This window comes from Tuber melanosporum (genome assembly GCF_000151645.1).
Source record: "Tuber melanosporum whole genome shotgun sequence assembly, scaffold_57, strain Mel28".
NCBI classification, from domain to species: domain Eukaryota; kingdom Fungi; phylum Ascomycota; class Pezizomycetes; order Pezizales; family Tuberaceae; genus Tuber; species Tuber melanosporum.
In genome coordinates this window covers 134,966-159,923 of record NW_003299103.1, presented here as the reverse complement: position 1 = coordinate 159,923, position 24,958 = coordinate 134,966, and the positions used below count along the sequence as shown (strand labels likewise).

The 24,958-nt window shown below is 44.7% G+C and overlaps 3 protein-coding genes; 1 reads left to right on the top strand and 2 right to left on the bottom strand.

Moving 5' to 3' along the window:
- Positions 1 to 18,748: 18,748 nt before the first annotated feature.
- Positions 18,749 to 19,720, top strand: GSTUM_00009429001 (uncharacterized protein; the record flags this gene model as incomplete). XM_002840697.2 has 5 exons in its annotated part: positions 18,749 to 18,858; positions 18,889 to 19,040; positions 19,100 to 19,242; positions 19,307 to 19,382; positions 19,440 to 19,720. 5 exons carry the CDS (start codon positions 18,749 to 18,751, stop codon positions 19,550 to 19,552), a joined length of 594 nt encoding a protein of 197 aa, XP_002840743.1. The 3' UTR covers positions 19,553 to 19,720.
- A 1,090-nt stretch (positions 19,721 to 20,810) lies between these two features.
- On the bottom strand, positions 20,811 to 21,481 carry GSTUM_00009428001 (uncharacterized protein). XM_002840696.2 has 2 exons: positions 21,380 to 21,481; positions 20,811 to 21,312 (listed from the first exon to the last, which is right to left on the bottom strand). Exons 1-2 carry the CDS (start codon positions 21,437 to 21,439, stop codon positions 21,052 to 21,054), a joined length of 321 nt encoding a protein of 106 aa, XP_002840742.1. The 5' UTR covers positions 21,440 to 21,481; the 3' UTR covers positions 20,811 to 21,051.
- Positions 21,482 to 22,222: 741 nt separating this feature from the next.
- Positions 22,223 to 24,352, bottom strand: GSTUM_00009427001 (uncharacterized protein; the record flags this gene model as incomplete). XM_002840695.2 has 10 exons in its annotated part: positions 23,877 to 24,352; positions 23,530 to 23,815; positions 23,430 to 23,443; positions 23,226 to 23,364; positions 23,057 to 23,169; positions 22,848 to 22,975; positions 22,643 to 22,799; positions 22,527 to 22,562; positions 22,367 to 22,469; positions 22,223 to 22,310 (listed from the first exon to the last, which is right to left on the bottom strand). The coding sequence occupies exons 1-10, from the start codon at positions 24,136 to 24,138 to the stop codon at positions 22,223 to 22,225; spliced, it is 1,326 nt and encodes a 441-aa protein (XP_002840741.1). The 5' UTR covers positions 24,139 to 24,352.
- Between the last annotated feature and the right edge of the window lie 606 nt (positions 24,353 to 24,958).

Sequence of the window (24,958 nt, the reverse complement as noted above, 5' to 3'; positions counted from 1 at the left end):
TGGCTAGGACCACTTTGATTTCACCTGCATAGTCGACGTTGATCACCCCTGCCATAGTCATGAGTCAATGTTTGACTGCTAGGCCACTGCAGGGTGCTATTCGTCTATAGGTACCTTCTGGTAGTCCGATGGCTCTTCCTGGAGCTATCATTGCCTGCCTGTTGGCAGGTATCTTGATTCGTTCATCGGCTTACAGGTCGTGTCCGGCTGCCCCTTTGAAATCCTTGGTAGGCACTTTTACCTCTTGGTCTAGTTTTTGTATCTGGACTATCTTATCTTGCCACATCTCGGCTAACTTTGCATGCAAAGTTTCTTCTTCCGCTTCTCGTATCGGTGTCAAGTAGACTACAGGCAAACTGTTAAGACATCGTGTCGCAGATAGTTCTCTTGTAAAGGTCATCTAGTTTTCATTCCAGTTGATTGTCGGATTATGTTTTTACAACTATGGCATCCCGATGACTATCTCATGGTTCTTGAGATCTGCTTCCTGAAAGGTTGCCATTTTGTAACGTGTTCGCAAGGTGCTAATCACGTTATCGATAATATATACGATAGTTGGCAGGTGGCCTGCTCTGCCAGAGAGGAGGCGAGAGCTGAGAACTAAAGGAGGCTTCGAGGGTGTACTGAGGAACAAAGAAGTAACCGTTCAACCAAGTATATTGAAATACTGTCTGTCGAAGTCTGCCTTTTCTATCGTAGAAACAGGCGGTCTTTAAATACACAAATCTGTTCATGTCTAGCATGAACGAAACTAATCAAAGGTATCAATTGATACTCTTTGGTAAAACTCTTTAAGTATCAAAGCGATACTTAAAACAAAACATAAAACAAAACCAAGTATCAAACGATACTTAAAACAAACCAAGTATCAAACGATACTTAAAACAAACCAAGTATCAAAGCGATACTTAAAACAAAACATAAAACAAAACCAAGTATCAAACGATACTTAAAACAAACCAAGTATCAAAGCGATACTTAAAACAAAACATAAAACAAAACCAAGTATCAAACGATACTTAAAACAAACCAAGTATCAAAGCGATACTTAAAACAAAACATAAAACAAAACCAAGTATCAAACGATACTTAAAACAAACCAAGTATCAAAGCGATACTTAAAACAAAACATAAAACAAAACCAATAACCAAGTACCCGTACCGGTTACACATTTCCCTATGGCTGTCAATGTCCAGAGGTACTGTCGCCGTACGGGTTATAGGACCCATTGCGCTTGGCATTCCATCCACTAGGTAAACTTGTCACGCCTTCTTCGATTCTTTTATTTGAAGGCCGTATTTGTCGCAGATTTCCTTGTCGATCAAATCTTCGGTAGCTCCGTAGTCGAGCACTGCATATATTGTTGTTTCTTCACCTTCTTCGTTGTATATCTTCGTCTTAATCATCACATGATCTCCATCTCCTTCTTCTCTTTGCATATGTAGTGCCCTGTAGTAGTTTTCTAACTTGATGGGTTTTTCAGGTCCACATCTTAGGTCTCCCAGACCATGGTTTACTGGGAACCCTCACCATTTTCTGCCGCTGAATCTTCTGCGATTATTTCGCGAATGTTGCTCCTCTTTTGATTTTGGAAGTGTTTATTTCCAGCAGCTTTGGTGCCTTGGTACCAGCTGTCTGGTCGGCTTCTACATTCTCATATCTGATGTCCTGCTTTTCCGCATCTTAGGCAGAGTTTCCCATTCATTCTTCTGGTGTATTCTTCCTTAGACCAGTTCAGTGCAGGTCCTACTCTTGATTTGTCCAACTCCCTTGGCTCGCCTGGTGGTAATACTCGACTTTTACCTCTAGCTGCTTGTGGTTTGAAGGTTTCATCCACATTCCTGGATGATTGGACCATCCTGTATGCTATAGTGTTTTCCGAGTTGCTTCAAACAATGTTTAGTTTGCTTTCCTTATCGATCACCCATCTTGCAAATCATTCTGCTGTTATGTAGTGTAAGTTGGAGATTCCCCATGCCTCTCGGAGTCTCTTGCTGCAGTTTCTTAGGAGGATGATGTAGAGAGTAGTATCATCAAATTCGGCCTCGTATTCCAATAGTCAGCATTCGTTCCAGTATGCCAAAAAGGTTTGTTTTCCTTGTTAGAGTTTTTCCAGCTTTCGTCTTGCTGTCTCTTTGGCGTTAGGATCCCCGAATTGCTCGAAGAGTGTCGCCTTGAACTCTTTGTACGTGACCCATTCCCCTTGTTTTCTTCCATCTTAGAAGGACATGATCCATTGCCCCGCGAGTCCTCTTAGGAGAGATTCTACATATGGAATCTTGATCTCATCGTGGTGTTCTCCATATCCCTTAACGGCAAAATACCCTTCACATTGTGCCAAGAATATTCGTAGCTTGTCTTTGGCTCCTTCATATGTGTCAGGTTCTTTTACTTTCGGTCATTGGATGTTTCCTTGTCCTGTGTTTCGTGTTGCTGCTAGAAATGCTTGAAACTGATTCACAGTCATTCCATGTATGCTAGTGCCTGGTGCAGGAGCAGCGGGGGCCAGTGGCCCAAGTACTGCTGATCCCGACATTCTCTCGGGTCGTAAGGTTCCTGCGCAAGAGCTATCGACTAGTGGTTCTTTCTCTGGGATTACTGGGCTTGCTGCCAGTGAGTGCTCTGCTGAAACGTAATCTAGTGCATCACTGAATCCCCCTAGATGTAACTAGTATGGGTACTCGGTTATTGCTTTTGTTTTATGTTTTGTTTTAAGTATCACTTTAATACTTAATTAGTTTCACCAAAGTGTATCAATTGATACCTTTGATTAGTTTCGTTCATGCTAGTCATGAACAGATTTGTGTATTTAAAGACCGCCTATTTCTACGATAGAAAAGGCAGACTTTGACAGACAGTATTTCAATATACTTGGTTGAACGGTTACTTCTTTGTTCCTCAGTACACCCTCAAAGCCTCCTTTAGTTCTCAGCTCTCGCCTCCTCTCTGGAAGAGCAGGCCACCTGCCAACTATCGTATTCATTACCGATAACGTTATTAGCACCTACCGAACACGTTACACTAAGTTAAGGTTTTGATCGTTGATGTCGATATCTCCTTCCCTATCTGGGTTGAAGGATGCCGTCTGGTATCGTTTGGCGTCACACTAGGTGACGCCTTGTAATGTAACGATCCCTCCTTGGATAGTTAGTTCTTAGCGATGAGGAACAATACTTCTCTTCTCTTTCTTCTTCTTTCTTTGTCTTACGATATCATTAGGCCTCTGCCTATGTTACTGATAGTACAAGACCTCTGTCTTCTATCGGGAACACTTATGGTAAGCTTTCTCTAATTCTTCTTCGTAAAGTACTTTCCTTGGCGTAACAATAACGTTTCAATAAACATAAAGATCATAAAGGTGTTTTATATTCGTTAAAGTAATAAGTAGGAAAAGTACTTAGAATTCAATCTAATTTTATTTATACTAGTACCGCCAATACAGGCATATGACCTGTCTCCCCTACGCCCCATAAAAACAAACTATCTAGAATACACTACAGCAGACCACTCTGCCTCACAACCGCTCCTCCCAAATATAAATTCGAAAATCACTACTCAAGTGGGCTCACGGGTACTCGCAGCGACTAGCGCTACCCCAGATTAACGCGTCTTTCCACCTCACCACCCAGCCACTGTCTCATACCTTCACTCCTATCCGCCCCCAACACAATTTGGTCTACATACTCAACAAAGAAAATATATAGTCTGTCCCAACATCCCTCCGTCTGCTTATAATGCAACTCAAGATCCAAGTAACCCTCTGTTAATACCACACCGCAGTAGAAGCAGAATGTGATTCCTTCGGTAACCCGTTCACCTTAGCCCACCTCGAAACCACCGCGGTCCGCCTTGCCAAACTTAGCTCATCCCACTGCAAATCTTGGAAGCGCCAAAATCGATTGTGACAAATTCATAGACACCGGGAACGTTTTTCGAAGTGTTCTGTGAAGCTAGTGCATTTCTTTGTGGCTGTAGTGGTGATGGCAGTACCACAGTAGGGACAATCGCGTCTTCGCTGGTCGGGTAAAAAGAACCACTTCTTCGGTAGTGTCATCTTCTCAGGCAATACGCAGCCGCTGCTATCGTGTCTCTTCTCACACCGGGTACAGGTTGTAGGGTCTCCTATCAACATCGTTCCCTCGGGCGGCCCCTTTCCTCTCCTGGCTCATCCTCTTCGGCCTAAGCCGCGGGTGTTTGCACACTTGTTTGGTTTCCTTGTTTGTAGGATTTTGCTTTAAGTTTAGTTTGAATGTTTCCCTTTATAATAAGCTATTATGCGTTTTGCAATATGGGTTGTTCACGCTTTTTGGAGGCATTGGTTTGGCTTCTTTTGTTTTTGTTTGTTTGGAATTAAGGTTTTGTTTACACCATAGCTAATGCTGCATGTGAGTTCTTGTACCTAAACAATAAATACATGATTATAAAAAAAAAAAAAAAAAAAAATATCAACATCGTTCCCCCGTTCCTTTCCACCATCAGTGTGCCATCAAAGGGATTACCCGCCACAACCAGCTCCCCATCTATTAGCTTGACATGCCGAGAGACCCCCAGGCCCAGCCACCAATATTCTGTCTACTAGTGCTTCCATCTCGGAACTGCCGAATCTTTATACAAGTCTTCATAAGCAGGTCATCCTCTAACATATCGGGGGCACTTAGTCCAGTGGTGTCGGTCTTCCTTCCCATCACAGCCATCATGGCTGACCATGCCCGTCCTACTACGGATCCTTATCAAAACGTATAAATCCATCCAGGTTAGGCCTCGGAGGTGTCAAGGCACCTTCGGTTCCGAAGCATAATACTCATACCCCTCCCTAATATGCTAAGTTCCCCATTCCTCCTTACGGAGCTCCCGAGCCAGAGCTGCATGGCCGACCCCAAAGCTAACCCCTTCCTAATAGAGAGGGTGCAGGGGGTGTCCAATATATGCCTTGGCCTTCAAGTCAACCATCTCATTGCCATCAATGCCCGTGTGACCGGGTACCCAGCCAAAACTAATTTGTGAGAATACATTCAACAGGGGTACCATTACCTCCCACAACTCAGCCGAGTCACCATCCGAAAACATGTTGTTAACTATGATAAGAGCCAGCACACAGTCCAAGAACACATGAACTGGGCGTCTCTTGGGTATATCCTGTGCATGCCGGAGGGCACACACAACAGCAAACAACTCACATTCCTGTTAGGAATACCGAGATCCGATACCTAGGAACCACCCTAGGTAGGGTAGCCTCTCCCGAAATCGAAATCTCAGGTCTCCAACACCCCCCTCCGGCCCCCTGACGGGGCCCGCGCGTCATCATACATATCAATCTAAGTTGTGTCCTGTGAGTATTATACCACAGAATCGATTGTGTTAAAATAACACCATATACGTCGCCGCCGTCCGTCCGACCGGATCCTGTTCGCAGGATATATAAGAGGAGACCTTCGGCTAGGTCTGAGAAGTATAACGGAGTGAATCCTTCAACTACCCAGAAGGTTACTAGGCTCCAAGAACGAGATATCTTTGGCATAGGCCGCAAGTAACGGGACGTTTTCGCGCAAAGAGATGATGATGAATAGTAAAGGATCTTAATGAAAGACCAATACATTCACATCCACCCTACGATAACCAGAAGAGTCTGGAACTCCTGAGAATACTACCATCGAATCCAATGAAGTTCGAGGAGTGTTACAACTAGGTTCCGGTACATACTGCAACTGGGGGGGTGACTCTGTTAGGCGGAGACAACCTGATAGACTTCAGAGTTGTCTAGGCCGATCGAGATTCGTTTTTATAGACGGAGATTGTCTAGGAAGGCTCGGACTTCACTCGTTTCGTTTATGACTACTAAGAGCGAAGTAAAGTAGGGTAAAGTAAAGTAAAATCGTAAGAACAATATTATATTGTTAAGGTCTCTTCTCCGTTGCTTGATGAGGTCTAAAGCTTGGGAGGCACTTCGATATTTATATTCCGCGTCTGAGTGTTCGCGGACTACATCTAACTAACATACAACCATGTACCTTTTTCCAATATAACTCACAACGTCGGGTTTTCTTCCAAGGTGCGAACACCTGGAGACCCTGAAAATCATCACATCCTCTTTGATAATTATAATATGACATTTTGGAAGTCATGCTGTTTCCAATAGTAATTATCCAATGGTGAGAGTCTTTTTAGACAAATGGCCCAATTCTCAAGTCAAACTGTGTTGGCTCCAATCGTCTCCCTTGTCGACGAAATGATCAGTTTCGTCTGCGGGTTGCATCTGCGAAGATAGTTGTTATTACCGACTTTCTAGGTCATCTAACTTCAACTCTTCATAACTCCATACCCAACCGATAGGTCTTTTCCGGAGGACTTCCTACTTGCCTGCAGGAAGCCTTTCCATAGGATTGGTAGATAATCCCTCAGTCGGTAACCCTTGGTTGCCGTGGGTAATAGGATTCTGGTTACTGTTACCGGTTTGGAAGTCACCCCTTCGGTTGCAGTATGTACCGGAACCTAGTTGTAACACTCCTTGAACTTCATTGGGTTCGATGGTAGTATTCTCAGGAGTTCCAGACTCTTCTGGTTATCGTAGGGTAGATGTGAATGTATTGGTCTTTCATTAAGATCCTTTACTATTCATCATCATCTTTTTGCGCGAAAACGTCCCGTTACTTGCGGCCTATGTCGAAGATATCTCGTTCTTGAAGCCTAGTAACCTTCTGGGTAGTTGACGGATTCACTCCGTTATACTTCTCAGACCTAGCCGAAGGTCCCCTCTTATATATCCTGCGAACAGGATCCGGTCGGACGGACAGCGGCGACGTATATGGTGTTATTTTAACACCTTCGATTCTGTAGTATAATACTCACAGGACGCAACTTAGATCGATATGTATGATGACGCGCGGGCCCCGTAAGGGGGCCGGAGGGGGGTGTTGGAGACCTGAGATTTCGATTTCGGGAGAGGTTACCCTACCTGGGGTGGTTCCTAGGTATTGGATCTCGGTATTCCTAACAGACTCCCAAACTGGTGACAGTAGCCAGAATCCTATTACCCACGGTAACCAAGGGTTACCGACCGAGGGATTATCTACCAACCCTATGGAAAGGCTTCCTGCAGGTAAGTAGGAAGTCCTCCGGAAAAGATCTATCGGTTGGGTATGGAGTTATGAAGAGTTGAAGTTAGACGACCTAGAAAGTTGGTAATAACAACTATCTTCGCATATGCAACCCGCAGACGAAACTGATCATTTCATCGACAAGGGAGACAATTGGAGCCAACACAGTTCGACTTGAGAATTGGGCCAATTGTCTAAAAAGACTCTCACCATCGGATAATTACTATTGGAAACAGCATGACTTCCAAATAAGTTATATTATAATTATCAAAGAGGGTGTGATGATTTTCAGGGTCTCCCGGTGTTCGCACCTTGGAAGAAAACCCGACGTTGCGAGTTATATTGGAAAAAGGTACATGGTTGTATGTTAGTTAGATGTAGCCCGCGAACACTCAGACACGGAATATAAATATCGAAGTGCCTCCCAAGCTTTAGACATCATCAAGCAACGGAGAAGAGACCTTAACAATATAATATTGTTCTTACGATTTTACTTTACTTTACTTTACCCTACTTTACTTCGCTCTTAGTAGTCATAAACGAAACGAGTGAAGTCCGAGCCTTCCTAGACAATCTCCGTCTATAAAAACAAATCTCAATCGGTTTAGACAACTCTGAAGTCTATCGGGTTGTCTCCGCCTAACAATTCCACAATACTTCAGGATGGGAGATCCAAGCACCTGTCAATACATGTCAGAACCCCTCTCTCAATCACCGCCCAGGCCATACTGGCCCCTTCCGAGCACTTTGACCCATCTGTGTATACAACTATATCCGAAGATGTACAGAGGTCTTTGTACAATACTCGGTGGCGTGCAGCCATCACTGCCTTGCCCTTCCCGATTGAGACTGATGGGCGACAGGTGAGCGCCTTGTCCGAACTCTGCCGATGTGCCACCATACCTTCCTCCCTCCACTGTAGTCGTATTTCTCCGAACCATGAATGCTGGTCACAGTAACGGTAATTGATGAACTGACTATAACACCTCCGTTGCAGGCACCTTCCCTGAATAGCGACAGGTGGTGTTCCGAACTCGGCTAACATTACGTTGTTTGCCAACCTCATAGGCATTGGAAACACCGATCGGAGGCAGTCATTGACATGGACCTGAATCTACTTCACATATGATGCATGGTCGGTTACAAACTCAAGTCCGTAGTAGACAGTCGGAAGGTATGCTGCCTGCACCAGTTGTTAAATCTCCCAAGCCCCCAACCCACCAATACTCCCAAACCTCCTCCTCAACGCCAAAATCCTTCTCCTAATACCCAACCCCCTTTCCAACCAATACTTTACATGAGAGGAAAAATTAAGAAATACATTAAACCTATATCCAAGAACCCGCAAGTCCTCCGAAGGCAACACCATTTCTCCCAACAATTCCATTCCTTCCCATGCCTTATCTCCAAACCCAATCCACTGAGTCTTGAGGGCACTGAATCCCATTCCCCTCACCCTGGCTATGCGGTCACAGTCTGCAAATATTTCTCCCGCATGGTATTGGGCTGCCTTACAGGACTTCGCCGCTACCATAATGATCCCATCATCAACATACGAGACTACTAACTGACGTACACCAGGGGAGTATCGCATGCGTGGCCTGAATATATCTACCACATACCCGCCGAACAGGAACGGGGAAAGGGGCGAGCCCTGAGGCACTCCCCTACCAACTTAGTAGGGCTTAGAGATGCACCCATTGAAGCGAAAACGTACCAACCGACAGGAAGTCCATCGACGGATCCATTGGCAAAGGTATCCAGGGCACCCCTTAGCTACCAGAAAGTCTGACAGGAGATCGATATCAATGTTATCAAACCCTCCTTCGACGTCAATTGACAAGATTAGCCTTTCATAGCCCTCATTATGCCGCAAGAACTCAAAGACCACTGACATGGCATCATGAACTCCCCTCTTCCGTCGAGACCCAAATTGTGTTTCTCCCAGATCCCGGCAGGCGGCCAGTCTCAACAGGACCACCGGCTCCGTGACCTTTGCCGGTGTTGGAAGGAGATGTATCATCCTCCATGATTTCACGAAATCATACTGGGGTTTGTCTAGCTTGGGTATGAGTACCACCTCAGCCTTGTGCCAGTCTGGAATATGGTGCCTTAGCCTGTAGTCCATCAGGCGCCTCAATGTCGTTGTATCTCTTCGCTTCCAGAAACATAAGAAGGGATTGCCAATATCGTCCTCACCCGGGCCTGTATTTGTAGGGGACCGAGTAAGGGCAATTTCTATCTCTCGAGCACTGTTCATATCGATCTCGTTGTCTTTCCAGGGAGTGGGGTCAACAGGGGACAACTGCTGCACAATCAGGTCACTAATGTCTGAATATATAGTAGCATAGGACCCATCTGGTCGTGCCATGGAGGGAAGGGTTCGCTTAGCTTCCAACTTCCGTGCCAATCTAAATATGTCCGGGTCTTGGCTCTCGGCTATCTTTTCCCTGATATGCTCAAATCTAGCCCTTAACAGGCATACTCTGTATACACATCGGGCCAATTTGTAGTCCTCCGTTCACTCCGCCTTGCGTTTGCAGTATCGACGTAGCCGGGCCACATCCAACCTCATCCTGTCCAACTCTGGTGTCCACCACTCGCACTGACCTCTGCCAATGGAGGCCCGTGGGAGTGCATCCACCACTTGTATCACTCCTTCCCATAACCTCCCATCTTCTACCTCTTGCAGGGCATCCAACTGCTTCCCAACCTTTTCCCATGCTACCTTCTTCCAGGCCGGCCTCTAATGCATAACATTTTCAGGAAGGTCGACCGTCAACTTCAGGGCTTGAGCGCTATATTCGCAACCAGTGGCATCCAGGTATCGATGTCTAACATACGGTGCTCTGTGTAGGTAGAGGTCAATTCTGGACACGTCCTGAAAGGTTGGTACTGTCGGGGGAACCATGTTCATATCACGTGTTGGAGCCGTGAACCACTGTTTCAGCCACCGTCCCCCTGTATTGTTGTGGTCCGCATTGGGGTCCCAATCCTGGTATCTGGCATTGAAGTCGCCAAATACAATGTCCGGCTCTCTAAGTTCGTCCAACCAGCCAACAAATTGGTCCTTAGTGTATCCAGGTCAGAAGTACACCCTAGCAAGTACCTTTTTCACCTTTTTCTCCCAATAGCTAACACTGGCACTGCTCTCCCCGTGTCCCACCATTTCAAACATCCCACAAATACGGGACCAAACAAACACCTCAACACCCGACTTCTTAACAAAGGAAAATAAATCCCACCCATCAACATCTATAGGCACATGCTGTCCCTCTAGGTCAACTGGTGGTTCAATAATAAAAACCAAATCAACAAAGGAAAACAAATCAAATGCCAGCGCCCGAATACGACTACTCCTCCCCACGTTTAAAGTCATTATTGTAATAAGCATTAAAAGGGGGCCTCAACTGATTCACTCGGGCCGCAAGGGCCAGAGGCATAGGGGGCACCACCATCTTGGTCCTGGGCGGTCCAAAAGGTATCTTCCCAGTGGGGTTTGGAGGTGGCAGTGGTTTTCAAAATCCTGCGCGCCGGCGAGGGGGAGGGAGAGGGGTGTTCTGGTTCCTTACCCTTAGCCTTAGCCGACTTCTGGTGGGGGCCTTCATCTTCCTCATCGCTGCTGATTTCAACCAGTCATGGTATTGGAGACCTTCCACAGCTATGGCGTCTTCTCCGGGCCCTCCCTGTTTGACTTTCCTGGTGCCCCAATTCCTTGGCAGGTTCTGTTGGCGGGGCCGTCTCTTGCTTTTGACTCGACAAAGACGGAGCTGAGGGTGATGACCTGACTCCTGGGTACTGCTCATATCTAGTGAAATAGTCCATCCGGTCACGAAGCCAACATTGTCTTCTAGTATGTCCACAGGCTTGGCCCACACCTCCTGGGCATCCAAGCTTACTGCACATATGTTCCCGGGAGAGGTGTACTCCAAAACAAAACCTACAGTGGGGTGGCGGCCCATGCGTGGCCTCAAAGTGGCCAGTCTCCAGACACTTACCAGACTTTTAAGGGTCTGTGTTCTTCAAACACCTGAACATTGCAGGCCCCACCTCTCAACCAAATCTTTCCCTCGACCAGCCTTTCCTTAATGGCCTTGTTTCTTTCGACCATAAAACGAATACCACATGTCGTAGTATTAGCCTGCCTCATGGCATGGATGAATCCCATAATATCTGGCCTGGACACTATTACTACACCAGTATTAGATTGCTCCAGGTCAGTGCAGAGGCCATCCAAAGCTGCACTTCCAGTCCATCCCTCAACCCTCCATATTGACCCCCGTCCTGTGTCAGCAAGTAGGACACCAGAAACAAAGATCTTCACCTTTTCCAAATTCCTCTAAAACTCGAACTCCGGTAGCGACAATTCTCCAAGTAGGTCAAGCCTAGCCTTGTCGAGTCGACTACCTCGTTCAGTAACAGAATGTCCTGCCAAAGTCAGGAAGATACAACCAATCTTAGGCCTGACGTGCCCAGCACAGATATACGGGGCACTGCCTCTAATCTTTCCCTAGTTCGCGAAGGTCATGTTGATCTGATTCCGAATTGCCTCGATGCCTACACCTTCAGGTAGGACCACCTGTTTGCAGGTGGCGAATCCCATAGTAATATGCTTTCCACGGGCATCCGGGGTCAGTGACGACTGTGGTGGCGCCGGTACCGAGTTGAACGGGTTGGAAGATCCCTGTGGAACCAGTCGACACTCCTGTCGTATCGGGGCTGTGGTCACCTTGATGCTGGCCATGGCCGCAGGCCCTGATTTAGCTATCAGAATAGCAGGTGCTCTAGCAACAGGGGCCGGCTCCTGTCTGTCAGTGTTCTTCTCCTGAGTCCTGGCCAGGGTCGCCGTCTCTTTTCCATTACCAGATCCACTGGCATTCTTTCTTCTCCTTCTGGTAGCACCGCTCATACGCCTGCCACATTTCCTACCTTTTCTCTTTTCTTCCTCCTCCCCATCCTCTCTTTCCCAGTGTACCGATTTGCCTTCACTTCTACGAGCCACACACAAAGTTACTCCCCCTTCACTAGAGGAGCTCCCACTGCTAGACTGGTGGGAGGAGGCTGCTGATGTGGGGTGGGCAGAGAGTGTTTGCTCTTTTTGAGCAGTAAGAGGCTTGGGCACATATGCCATCTTTTTCACTACCTCTGTGAAGGAGGCTTTAGCAGTAGGAGCCACGCTAGCAGTCTCCTTTCCCTTAACGAGGACAGGGGGTGGTGTAGCTCCTGATGATGTAGATGGGGTATTGCTGGATATTACTGAAGAAGATCGGCGGCAGGGGGACAACCTACCTTGCAGCGTCTCTATCTCTTCCCCTTGCTTCCCAACAATACCTGTCAGTGCCTTCACCGCCCGTTCTAGTAGGTGCACTCAGCTCCAATAATTTACTCTGCCCTCTGGTCCTTCATTACCAAACGTGGCGCCATTGTTCATCCAGGTCCGGACATCATGTATCATGTCGTCCTCAATCGACCCAGATTCCGAGGAGAGAAGGAGTTGAGTGTTTCCAGAGTGGATGTCCTCAAGCCCTTCCAGCATGGATCCAATTATGCTACCCAAGTAGGGCCTAGGGGATGGAGTCCTACCTGCTTCCAACATTTCGCAAACTCCCTCCATGATTGAGTCTGCCTGAGCCACAATGGCATCAGCTTCATCAGGTTGAGTGTCCAGCAGGTGAACCTCTAACAGTGTCTTCGCGTCATGTGAGACCTCCCGAGAGCTTAATAACTGTCCTTTAGATAAAGTCCATTCTTTGCTCAAGGCTGGTAGTGATGATGCCATTGCTGGAGAGGGGGCGTAGACACTGTCGCCAAGTCCAGTTGCTTCGGAGTTGTGCCCCTCTTCCAAGTCTATGGGAGTGTCCCGAGCCAACACCTCAGAGGTAGGCAGGACGTCTTCTGTTCCCAACGGGGACGGGGAATATGTTGTATCCTCAATGGTCGAAGGCAGACTCACAGGTGGGGGAATGGCCAGGCGTCCATGGTGCACGTCAAGGCCCAGGCCCAGCAGGACAGGAACGATCTGCTTTTTTCAGCCTTCATCACCATTGATGGCCCTCAAAAATTGTGGTCCTAGAGCCGGAGCAGCGGATCGTTTAGCGGGGGATGCTGACCGCACATAGCGACTCATTCCGGCAGCAGGTGAGTTGTAATCCTTATCTTTTGGGTCATCTAATCTAAACTTTAGGGTCTTGTAAAGAACCCTTTCGCCAGATGACATCTCGGCCAGAAAGAAAGGGGTTGACAAGCCAGCCTTGCGTACAGGGACTTGGTGGAGAAAACTGGGCATCTTGCTTTGGACAGCCCTAGCGAGGGGAGGGGTAGTAGACCATGAACTTGCTTCTACCATAGTCATGCTCTTGGTCAGTAGTACAGGGAATTCAGGCACTATGGCCTGAGAGTCTTTGGGTGGGAAGGGTACTGGGGCTGGAGAGTATTCCGAGCTGTGATCGGAGTTGAACTGAACAAAAAGTCCTGTGGTGGTGTCCTTGTTCAATCCACACATGGCTGAATAGCCTCTCCCAATTAGGAAACCCTTCACCAAAACCTCTACCTCTTTCATCGTGGCAACGGTCGCATCAGCGACCATCAGCCGAACCAAGTCATCAAATTGTGGGTTCACCTCATTCTGACACCCGTGGCAGTAGTGAAACTGTAGGAAATTAAAGTTTCCTCTGGGTGCGACATATGACTGTGTAGTTGTAGGGATGAGGCCACAGCCGGCCTCAGCAGCGGGCACAAGAGACAAGGCTGCACGGGCTGTCTCAAGCGAGGAGGAGGGGTTGGAGTCGAACCAAACAGGGGACGACATTCTCAAAGGAGGGGGACAATCCGTGGAAGAGGAGGCTGTTGAAGACGCCATCCTTGCCCAAACTATACTCAGTGATTACCGAGACCAGGCCATGGATATCTCATACTGAAGTATCTTTTAAGCGAGAACAACTGCTTCTAACCGACCGCCCAAGACGAAAAACACAAACAGGTAACAGTAGATGAAGTATTTATCACGAGCAAAATAAGATAAAGTATTGGTTATGCTCACTTCCGACATGGAGTGCAAGAAGTAGGAAAAGTACTTTGAACAAAGCGTGAAGAACCTATCCTCCTCAGCCGCTTCAGCCTTCTTATATAGTATTCTTCCAGCCTTTAGTCATGTGACCCAAAGTGGTCACATGTGCAAAATCAAATCATAACAAACTAGTCATGTGACTGAGATTATCACATGCTCAAAACCCATGATCTCATAATGAAGTCATGTGCAAAACTCATAAACCAATCATAACACAATAAACAAGTCATATGACTCGACTGAGTCATATGCGTGAAATCCATAACCTCATAATGAGGTCATGTGTGAAATATAAATCATATGCGCCAGGCCTACCCGCAAGGCACACTCGCAAGGCATACTCGCCAGGTGCACTCCCATAACTCATATTTGAGCCATGTACAAAAGCATCACAAATCCCACACATAACAAATCATTTGACTCAAATGAGTCATATGTGTGAAACAATAACATACCTGTGACTCATAACCATGTGTCATGTGAAAACCTTTTCCTCACCAAGCCATATTCATGACAACAGGTGTGAGAGGGGTTTTTTATTCTGCCTGTCTGAGTGGAACTGAAACTCTGCAAGTCATAACCAGAAATATCTAATATTGCACAAAGCAGATCATGCTGTGTCATACTCACTAAACATAAGATCAGATTAGATCTGCCTGTGAGATAGGACAGGTGTCCAAACTACCGTGTAGTATATATTTGACTAGCCATTCCTCTACCCCAAAGTAGAGTATATTACTACAATTACCATTTAATCTAAGCATTTATAGTGTAACATGTAGTTGTGATGGAAAATCCTACAGTGGTACCTGTGATCACGGGATATCCGATTATCAGGTTGTCCCATGAGATTAAACTGATTGTGCAAATCTGATTAACTGCTCAGTTCATATATGACTAGCATCCCCTCAATCTTCACTCGAGCATGTTGTGAATGTTGAAAGTCTAAGGAAGAACAAGCAAGATCCTATTGTGATGAAAAATGCTACAGGTGTACTGGTAAGCACGGGATATCTGATCATCAGATCAGTCACTTGAATAGATTTGATTGTGCACATCAAATTAGACTGCTTAGTACATATATGAATTAGTATCTCCTCGATCTATGCTCAAGCACATTGTAAATATTGAAAGTTTGTTGAGTATTTAAGGAATAAAAATCTTCACATTCTAGCTTGGCATCTCGGCAATTTCACCCTTATCACATGTTGTGATCACAAACCTTGAGCATGGTATATTACAGGACAGATCTTACTAGATTGTTATTTTTGGATAAGATGAGATTATGCACATCTGATTAACTGCTCAGCACATATATGACTTGCATCCCCTCAATCTACACTCAAGCACATTTTGAATGTTGAAAGTGTGAGGGAGAAGATATGAATAGTCAGAAATTGCCGAAACTTCAATATGTTCAACTTTAGAGAGTCTAGAAAAGAATTATTAAATTAGATTTTGTGAGAATAAATCCATTGAGTTTAAATCTCATCATAAATCACATGCATGCTGAGAAATTCCCCCTATGCATCTACCATCATTGTTATCAGATTGTCATTTTTGGATAAAATGAGATTGCACACATCTCATTAGACTGTCCAGTACATATAGTGCAAAGCAACTCAATTGTGGTCCTCAAAACAGGCAAACCAGAAATTGAACTAGTCAACCACAACAAGGAATAAAAATAAAAAAAAACATCAGCGAGGAAGACATTCAAGAGGAAAAGAGGCCTGATATTTTTTTTTTGTAATATGGTGTTATTAGAAAAAGTAGTTCAAGTTTGAAAAGAGCAAATTTTGGTGAGAGTGAAATATGTGATAGAATGTACATAGGAGCAGACTGAAAAATACTGAGGGGCCAAGATGACTAAGTTGTAAAAATAATTAATAGATATCAAGTTATGAGAACAGTATAGAGTAAGAGTGATGAATAATTACACATTCCACATAACAACACCATTAGTATACCTCTCTTAAATGATAAACAGAAAAGCTAATGCAAAGTAGGAGCCCAAGGGGGACATCCTAAAAAAATATGCAGCATCCCAGAATTACCAACTAGAACCCACTGCAGTGGTGAGTCAAGTCCAATATCGGAGGCCGAGTTGCGCCAGCAGGAAGACTCCACCCAGGAAGTAGAAGAATCTGCCCAATTCTAAACAGAGACACCGTCGCCTATCCAGCCTTACAGAACAAATGCCCTGAGGTTGAACACCAAGAAGAGACCATCTAGAACAACATTATGGCGAAGGGAATGTAAGGAGAAAGAGAGAGTAAGACAGCTCAAGGAGTACAGAGAGGAGCATGAACTTGAGTATTGGGAGGATATGGAAATGAAAGTTGAAGAAAAGTAGCCAATGGTCACAAAAGAGATGAGAACAACAGTTCTCAAGAAAGGTATAATTATTTTCCTGGAATATGAATTGATCATATTACTGTAAAAGAAGCTTTTACTAAATTCAATAATAATAATATATAGCTGTTTTTGATATTCGTAAGGTTCTATACTTGAAGAAAGAAACCTCTCACAATGTCCATGATCTTGACCGCTACTTCCAAGTCTTCCAGTTTATGAATTGGCAAATAAAGTATCCGGATCTACCATGCAAGACAGTAGTACAAAATACAGTAACTGGATGGGGGCGAAGCAAGCAGACAGCTGAAAATATTATTTGTTGGGAGAAGAGCTGGATTAAAATGAGAACTATTATATCCAGTCAGAGTGGCAAGCATGCAAAGTCGCAAAGTATGCTTAATGATGAGGGAACATTGATTGCAGTATGTGAGTACTTTGAAGGAGTAGGTGAAAGTATATTATATTCTTTAATCTCTTTAACTCATTGATCTTGAAACTAATATAGAATGAAATGAAATTATAGATATATCTGAACATGAAGTTACCAAAACAGTAACAGAGTATTGAACTACACGAACTAGCCAGGCTGATGCTGAGCTTCGTATTTCTTGTATCTATGATTCTCTAATTGAAAAGCATACTCAGGGCAAAATGAGTATTACTGCATCGACCGCCATTCACTGGCTGAAAAAGCTAGGCTTTGAATGGAAAGAAGTTCGTAAAGGAGTATATATCGATAGGCATGAGAAGCCCAATGTCGCCTTTTACCGCCAGCAGTACTTTCTTCCTCAATAGAAGAAGCATATATCTAAATAGCTGCTATCTAGAGCTTTGAATTGAACATTATTACCACCTGGAAAGTGCATGCTAATTTCTTGTACTCATGATGAGTGTACTTTCCATTCAAATAATGGTGTACACTATCATTGGATTCACAAGGATAAGCACCTAATTCGCAAGAAGTCCAAAGGGCAGGGTCTAATGGTTTCTAACTTTATTCTTCTCTGCAATCAGCTGGAAATGCTCTCCTCTAATCCATTACCAATAGCGCTACAATCTCATGACCTTGAACCAATTCCAGGACTTTAAATCAATCCCCGACAGGCAACTGAATAAATCAAAGTTGGTAAAGGATCCTGTGGAATGGTGACAACTTAATAGACCAGGTCTTCAATATCGCCATTCCAATCTTTAAAGCTACATTCTCCAAAGCTCAGGCACTTTTTCTCTTCAACCATGGCACCTCCCATACAGCGGATGCACCTGATGCACTTCGTACATCACATATGAATATGGATCCTGGTGGAAAACAGCCTTCTCTTCAAGAGAGATAGTATTATAAACCCAATGAAGTCATACTATATATACAAAAGATGAGCTTTGATATAGATGATTATTCTATTCTATCAAAGTGGAGAGGTAAGGTAAAAGGTTGCAAGAGAATTTTACAGGAATGTGGCCTATGGTAAGAAAATGGATTAAGACATGACTGTAAGAGCAGGAAGAACAAACAAGACAGAAGTCATTTTGGTGATTCTTGCTGCACAAGACGCCTACTGTCAGTGCAGCCTGACTTTTTAGAACAAAAGTCACGTCTTCGAAAGGAGATTGAGAAGAGGGGCCATTTTTGCATGTTTTTCCCAAATTTCACTGTGAACTAAATTGAATTTAATACCAATAGGGAAGAGCAAAATGGTACATGAGGAAGAACTGCCAGTATAATTGGCCTTCATTGGTCAAGATGGTACCAAAGGCTTTACAGGAAATTCCTTCACTTCTACTGCTCAAATACTGGTAGAAGAGTACTTGAATACTTGAAGCATATTATGCTGGATTGAAGTATGAAACTACTCCATTTACTGATACTGTATATAAAAGTCATTGTCGTGTATCTTTAACTGAAGTATCCTCTTAGAAACCCTTTGCTTCTTAAATAAATTTCTTGATTTTTGCTTTATTCACCAATCTATAGTATCGTATAGTATGGTTGCCAGCACGTGTATTATTGCATGGTTGTCTTGGCAATTCCGGGCTCAATTCCGATCGGTTGCCACGGACTTCCTGTTTCACCGGAGGACCCACCTTTAGGCACTTTCCACCGTAGTAGAGATTCCGCCCCACTATCCAACCCGCAACCAACCAACCGAGTCAACCGCACGCAGGCACGCAGGCACGCAGGCACGCACCCCCATCCCCTGAAACTTGATAGCTCCGTCCGAGAGCTCTAATATGACAACAACGGCCACAATGTTCACAAAACCCAAACCCCCAAACCTTGAGTACCCAGAACTCTACGAGTTCCCCGCCTTCTTCACAAGATATCATTCCTCCTCTTCCCCGTAGAGCGTGCTGCACCACCGCTGACCCAGACAAAATACACAGCCCAACGACACCACATGGGCCCATCAACGCTCAATCTGGGCCGCCTGGGTCCTGTCCTACTGCCGCGCGCACAAGATTTGGAAATTACAGCTCAGCGACGCACTCGAGACTGAGTTATTTTATAACAGAAATCTCAACCGTGGGTCCTCCTTTCCCTCCCCCTTCGAGAGAGGACATGTGTGCTAACGGAGCACATAGGCAGATTCAAGCAACGTGATGCAGCAGAACTCTTGGAGTACATGGTAACGGAGGGCGACGTGGAGTGGGAAGGTGTGGGGAAAGCTACGGCGATAGTGTATTGGAGGAAGCCGGAAGAGTGGGCTAATGTTATCTATGAATGGGTGATTGCATCCACACGCACGCCTTTAGCAGGGATGGGAAGGTACTGATGAATGGGGTGGATAGATCGATAGCACTGGACAAAAAGGAAGCGTACTCACGCTTTACGAGATATCTGAAGGGGATCTCACCAGGAATCAAGGTACCCCCCCCCATTCTCTCGCCCCCCCCTCGTGTGCTGACAACTCGGCATGCACAGAGTTCCACACAATAGACCCATACGTCCTCCGTAAAGCCCTCGACTTTCTCGTCAAACGTAGTCTCGCACAAGTATTTGGTGCGAACGAGGAGATGGGAGTTAAGTTCTTCTAGGCGCCATATTGGACGATATGCATATAATAATACAAGGTAGTGCTAGCTCGGTTTTTTATTTTTCATTTCATCTGTTTTTTCACTTTGCTCTGGCTCGCGGTCCATAATACGCAAGCTGTATATACAAGAATCATATATTATATAATAATAATATTATATATTCCCCTCTCTCCTCCGCCATGACGGACGATGGTGTGGTGATGCACAATTTTCATTCCACACCTCATTACAGGAATCCTAAATTGTGTGAGAATAGATAAAAATACTTCCTACGTGCCGACCCATTCCAAAATCACTGGATGACTTCCATTAGACTTGGATTCCAAATCCCGAATTTCAGTCGTCGATAACACCGCGTATCGTGCTTTCATCTGCCCGAATCCGACCGATAACCTCCCAACATCCAGCAGCAGCATTTTACCCATGAAATATCCGGGGATATAAGTTAGCCCGCCGAGATCCACGCAATCCATCCAAACGCCGACGCGAAGCCGCCCATTTCATTACACTACGACATGCACGATCCAGTCCGGCACACCGAAGGTTGTCGAGTTCCCCACCCAACAAGCAGGCCAGAAAAAGCTTTTGCACACAGCAGCGAGAATCACCAGATCCACACCAGTCCTCAACCGCAAGAGCTCGCAGACTCACCCTTTGTCTTCACCGCACACACAAGACAAGGCCAGAGCCAGAAACAAAGAACCAATGAAACGCTCCAGAAAACCTTTGTCGGTTAATGGTAAAGGGTAATACGGTACTCCAACAATGAAATCCATGTGCTTGGCGGTGCACCGATGCGGACCGCGGGGGACAAAGGGAGAGGAATTGAGTTCACGCTTGCGGGACATTTCGTGTCGGGAGTTGCTGTACGAGCACATTGTGCGCTGGGGGTGGGGTGGCCGTTCCTGCTAGGGAGGGGTTGGCTTTAAATAGTCTGTGGTTCCTGGAGCGCATGAATTCTAGTTCGTGATTAGGTGCTGGGGTTGCGGGTATGGTGTTTGCTATTTTGTCGAGGGGATGAGGAAGGTGCTAGAGGGGGGCTTTTAGCTCAGGTCTCTAACCTATAAAAAAAACGTCCCTTCCTTCTCTCTCTCTCCTCCTGCTCTCGCTTGCTTTCTGAGATATGATACCAAGTATGAGCAACATATTGTTATGGCTCGACATACCGGTATGGTTCAAGCAAGTCCACCAACCTACACATGTTACATTATATCAAATCACGTCATATAACATCATTCGCAAATTCCAGAATTACAGCTGCAGAACTGGATATGGCATACCGGTACGGTACAGGAGCACGGCGGGTAGGATAGAAAAGGGAAAGGAAAGAAAGAAAAGATAAAACTTTTAAGTGGTAACGCCAACCATCCATGTATGACATAAGGAAAGAGAAACTGCCGACTCCAACCCGATGGATCAAAACAAAGGAAAAGTATAATTAGCGAGAAGGAAAAGGAAAAAAACTGTTATACGCGAAAGGATATCAATATAGCGACAGTCTAAGCCGCAATCTGTCCTTCGATAATCTCTCCCTCCTCTTCTTCGCCATTCTTATTATCATTATGGCCGTTGTTGCCGTCGTTCTCAGTTGCCTTAACGGTTATTTTGCTCAACATAAAGCTTGCTGCTTCCTTTTGGGAATTCAACATAACCGTGGAAATAACATCTCCGCCAGTAAGTTTGCAATTACCATACTTCTTACGACGGGATTTGTTACCATCCCAGTAAAGATGATCGGATCCAACGAAAAGTAACGAGGTCTTTGAGAGGAAAGATTAGTTTCGAATGTTAGCTGTTAAAGCAAGTAGCTGAGAAGAGAGTACGTACATTGAAGTACCACTCTGTGAGTTCTTGATCTTTAACACCACCATACAGTATGGACTGCATGTTTGCGGTACAAATAAAACCTACACAGGCTTTGACCTTTTTCTCGCACTCTAGAGTTTATAGTACGTTAATAGAGAATTACTATAAATGGGGATAACTTTCATACTTCTGGAAGTAAGCATATGAAGAATACCCGAAACTCCATCTTCAACTCCGATTAACAAAACATTTTCCGCGTTTTGGAGCCTGTACGCAGGGAGATCAAAGGTTAGAAATTAGGAAAATCCACATAATACATTATGTAGAAAAAAATTATGGGGACATGGAGGAATGGAGTACTCGATATAATTGTCCCAAAGGTATTCACAAAGGGATTCGGACTGTCCCCGTAACGCATTTGCCGTGCTACTCTAAAAACCCAATTTTTGTTTTTAATATCTTCATTCTTACCTAACTCGATTATTAGGATACTTACCGCTTGGGGCCGCTGTTGTGGTGGAAGACTAACATCCACTATTCCGAACTGCTGCTCAAAGGCCCAACGAATATAAAAATAAACGGGATCAATCTTCAGCATTACAGAAATTACTATATTAGCAGAACAAGAAACATTTTGATAATTAAGACAAGATAGATGAATGGAAAGCTACCAATTCGAGATCATCCAAATTGAGCTCCTTCGAATCTCTGGTATCCACGGTAGCATGTATTTTTGGCCTTAAATCACAGAATTAGTTAGCCACTAGTTGAATTTATGCACCTGATTGCGGAATACTTACGGCTCGTGTACGAGCATAACAATAACTTTTGCGGTAGGGCAATTTTCCCTAATATATGTTAGCATCAATTACTTACTACTGGCCTTATAGCCGCCAGAAAAATATTGTTAAATTCTAAGACAGCAATCTCAACCAATTCGGTAGCTTTATAGCTCGCTCACAAAATGCACCACAGTGGGTAATAAGTTTGAGAGGCAGGGGAACTTACGACATCAGCAGCGCATTATCAAACACAAGACCCGACGGATGCATGACTGGTGCTGATGACATCTTATACTTCTCCCATAAAATTTTCTCTTGCCACGCACGTACTACAACTAAAAGTTATTAGCGAAAGTGCGATCCTAATCAGATGGGTATATTCTAACCATCTAGGGAAAGCCCATTACCTCTCTCGGAAGCCCCTAATCATCTCAATCAGTAAAAATTTATTTAATAAGAGTTTTCAAGGGAGTTGGACTTAATGAACCGGCTGAATGCAAACAACGCCAGTATCTCATTTGGATATCGATACACTGCTGTACTACATTTGCCGCCGCCGGGGACGCTACCGGGTCCAGGATCTTCTCAGGCGCTTGGCCCATCAAAACCTTTATGACAGCAAGGGCAGAATCTGAGATCGAGGATAGATTATATCCTCCCTATAAGCTGTATGAGAACCTATTCAAATAAGTAAATTGATAACTTACTTCTAAACAAACAGCCATTTTGCCCTTTGCTAGGCTCATTAACATGTAGGTCATATGGGCAAAGCCAGCAGGAGTAATGTAACACTCCCCGAGCTCATCACCAGCAGCCGCATCGAATCCAGCCGAAACTGTTTAAGTCGGAATTTCGATAATCAGATCTTGGTTCGGCGGTAGCTAAAAAATATCTGCAGAAATACCAGAGTGCTTACCAATAACAAAGTCTGGATTATATTCCAAAGCTATAGGCATTACAAGCTTTTGAAAAGCATATATGTAATCGCCGTCCAGCTTACCACCTTCAGTCCAAGGGATGTTTACATTGCTGAAGCAGTGAGCGTATGCAAGGGTGATTGGACTGGAAGGGAGGGAAAGACCTACAATCCGGTACCTTGTCCCGACCCGCAGAATGTAGAATCTCCCCTAGGGTCGTTCGGATAGAATGTTCCCCTCTCGAACCTGTGAAGGGAAATATATAAAACAGATGGGTCGTTATAAAAGGCATCCTGAGTACCATTTCCTGTAAAAAGAGTAAAAATCAGCTATAGTGCACTAATAATGAATTCCTATCTTGTTTTTACTTACCATGATGAATGTCCCTAAAAAAGCAAACCAAGAAAAAATGATTAGAATGCTGATCACCTCCTCTTCCCTACAAATTTTAGGCAAATTGAAGAATAATCACCAATCAAGAATTAGAATCTTCTTAATATCAGGCATCCTCTCTTGTAGAGTCTTAGCGGATACACAGACATTATTAAAGATACAGAAACCCATTGAGCAGTCAGGAGTCGCGTGGTGGCCAGGTGGCCTAACTACCGCAATTGCATTCTTTACGTGACCTTGAGCAACTCGAAGGCAAGTTTCTATTGCCCCACCGCAAGAAAGCTTAGAACACATAAAGGTATGCTGGTTAAAGTAAACCGAATCAGCCTCATTTGTCATCATGATTAACTGCTCGTCATCATGATCTATCATAAGAAGACAATATTAGCACATTCCCGAAGCAAACACTTGAACCATTTATCTCACCTTCAAGCTCTCGGGCAAATTCAAACTGATCACGGCTATGAATCAAGCCGATTTCACGTTCAGTTGCCTCCCTGGCCTCAATTCTAACCATCAATCCGGGGTTCTCGGGATTGCTTGTTCCTGAAAATTCTGGATCATTGACAAGCCCGCAGTTGACAATCTTTTCGTATATAACAGAAATCCTCTTAGGATCTTCGGGGTGTTCACCCTCGATTATACGATGACTAGTCATGCGACGGTCGTAACACAAACCAGTGGCCATCTTGTCTTTGTAAGGGCGTTGGGTTATGAGACCGTTGGTGGATGAGGAGGATGGGAGGAAAAGGAGCGCCGAGAGTTTATATCCAGGTTACAAAAATTTTCGCCAAGCTGTAGGAAACCCTTACAGCTTTACGGCTCGCTGGGCGTTATGAGACAGGGCTCCGCGACTGCGCTTGCGACTGGCAATCGTAACTGACCAAATTGTCGTGAGGTTTAGGTTCTTAACAACCAGTGTAAGGTAAATAATTTCTTGGCAGCAACCTTCACTTTCAAATTGTAGACTCTGAATTTGAACCCTAACCCTAAAAGTCTATTTCGGACTGAAGGCAAATTCAATATTGGGTGTTACGTGTTTCCTGGGATGGAGGGAATAAGATAAGTTATAGAACAATATCACTTTGCAGCGACTTTTTCAAGCACTCGAGTAAACAGAATGACTAACCTATGCGGTGCAAAGAGTATTGTAAGCGGTAAAGCAACTTAAAAATCCCCTAATTTCATGACAGTTACTCTTCAAAGAATTATTAAGCAGGTCGCGATCGGATGTTACGATTTTTCCCATGAAAAGGTTTGTATTCGGATACCTACTCATGTAATAGATTTGGTAGTAGAATCAAATAGATAGGATTTTACAAGTATCATACTTGTACTATTCCAAGTTTGCGCTAATCCTAGCAAAATTTCACACATGCAAGCACACTCGCATCCGCAAAGCTCTCGTAACACCTCAAGTACTGTAACCTACCAACTCCCGCACAAGATATCAGGACATGAATGACTCTTTTTTGAGAATTATTGATCTGGTAGTGGCAGATTCCGTA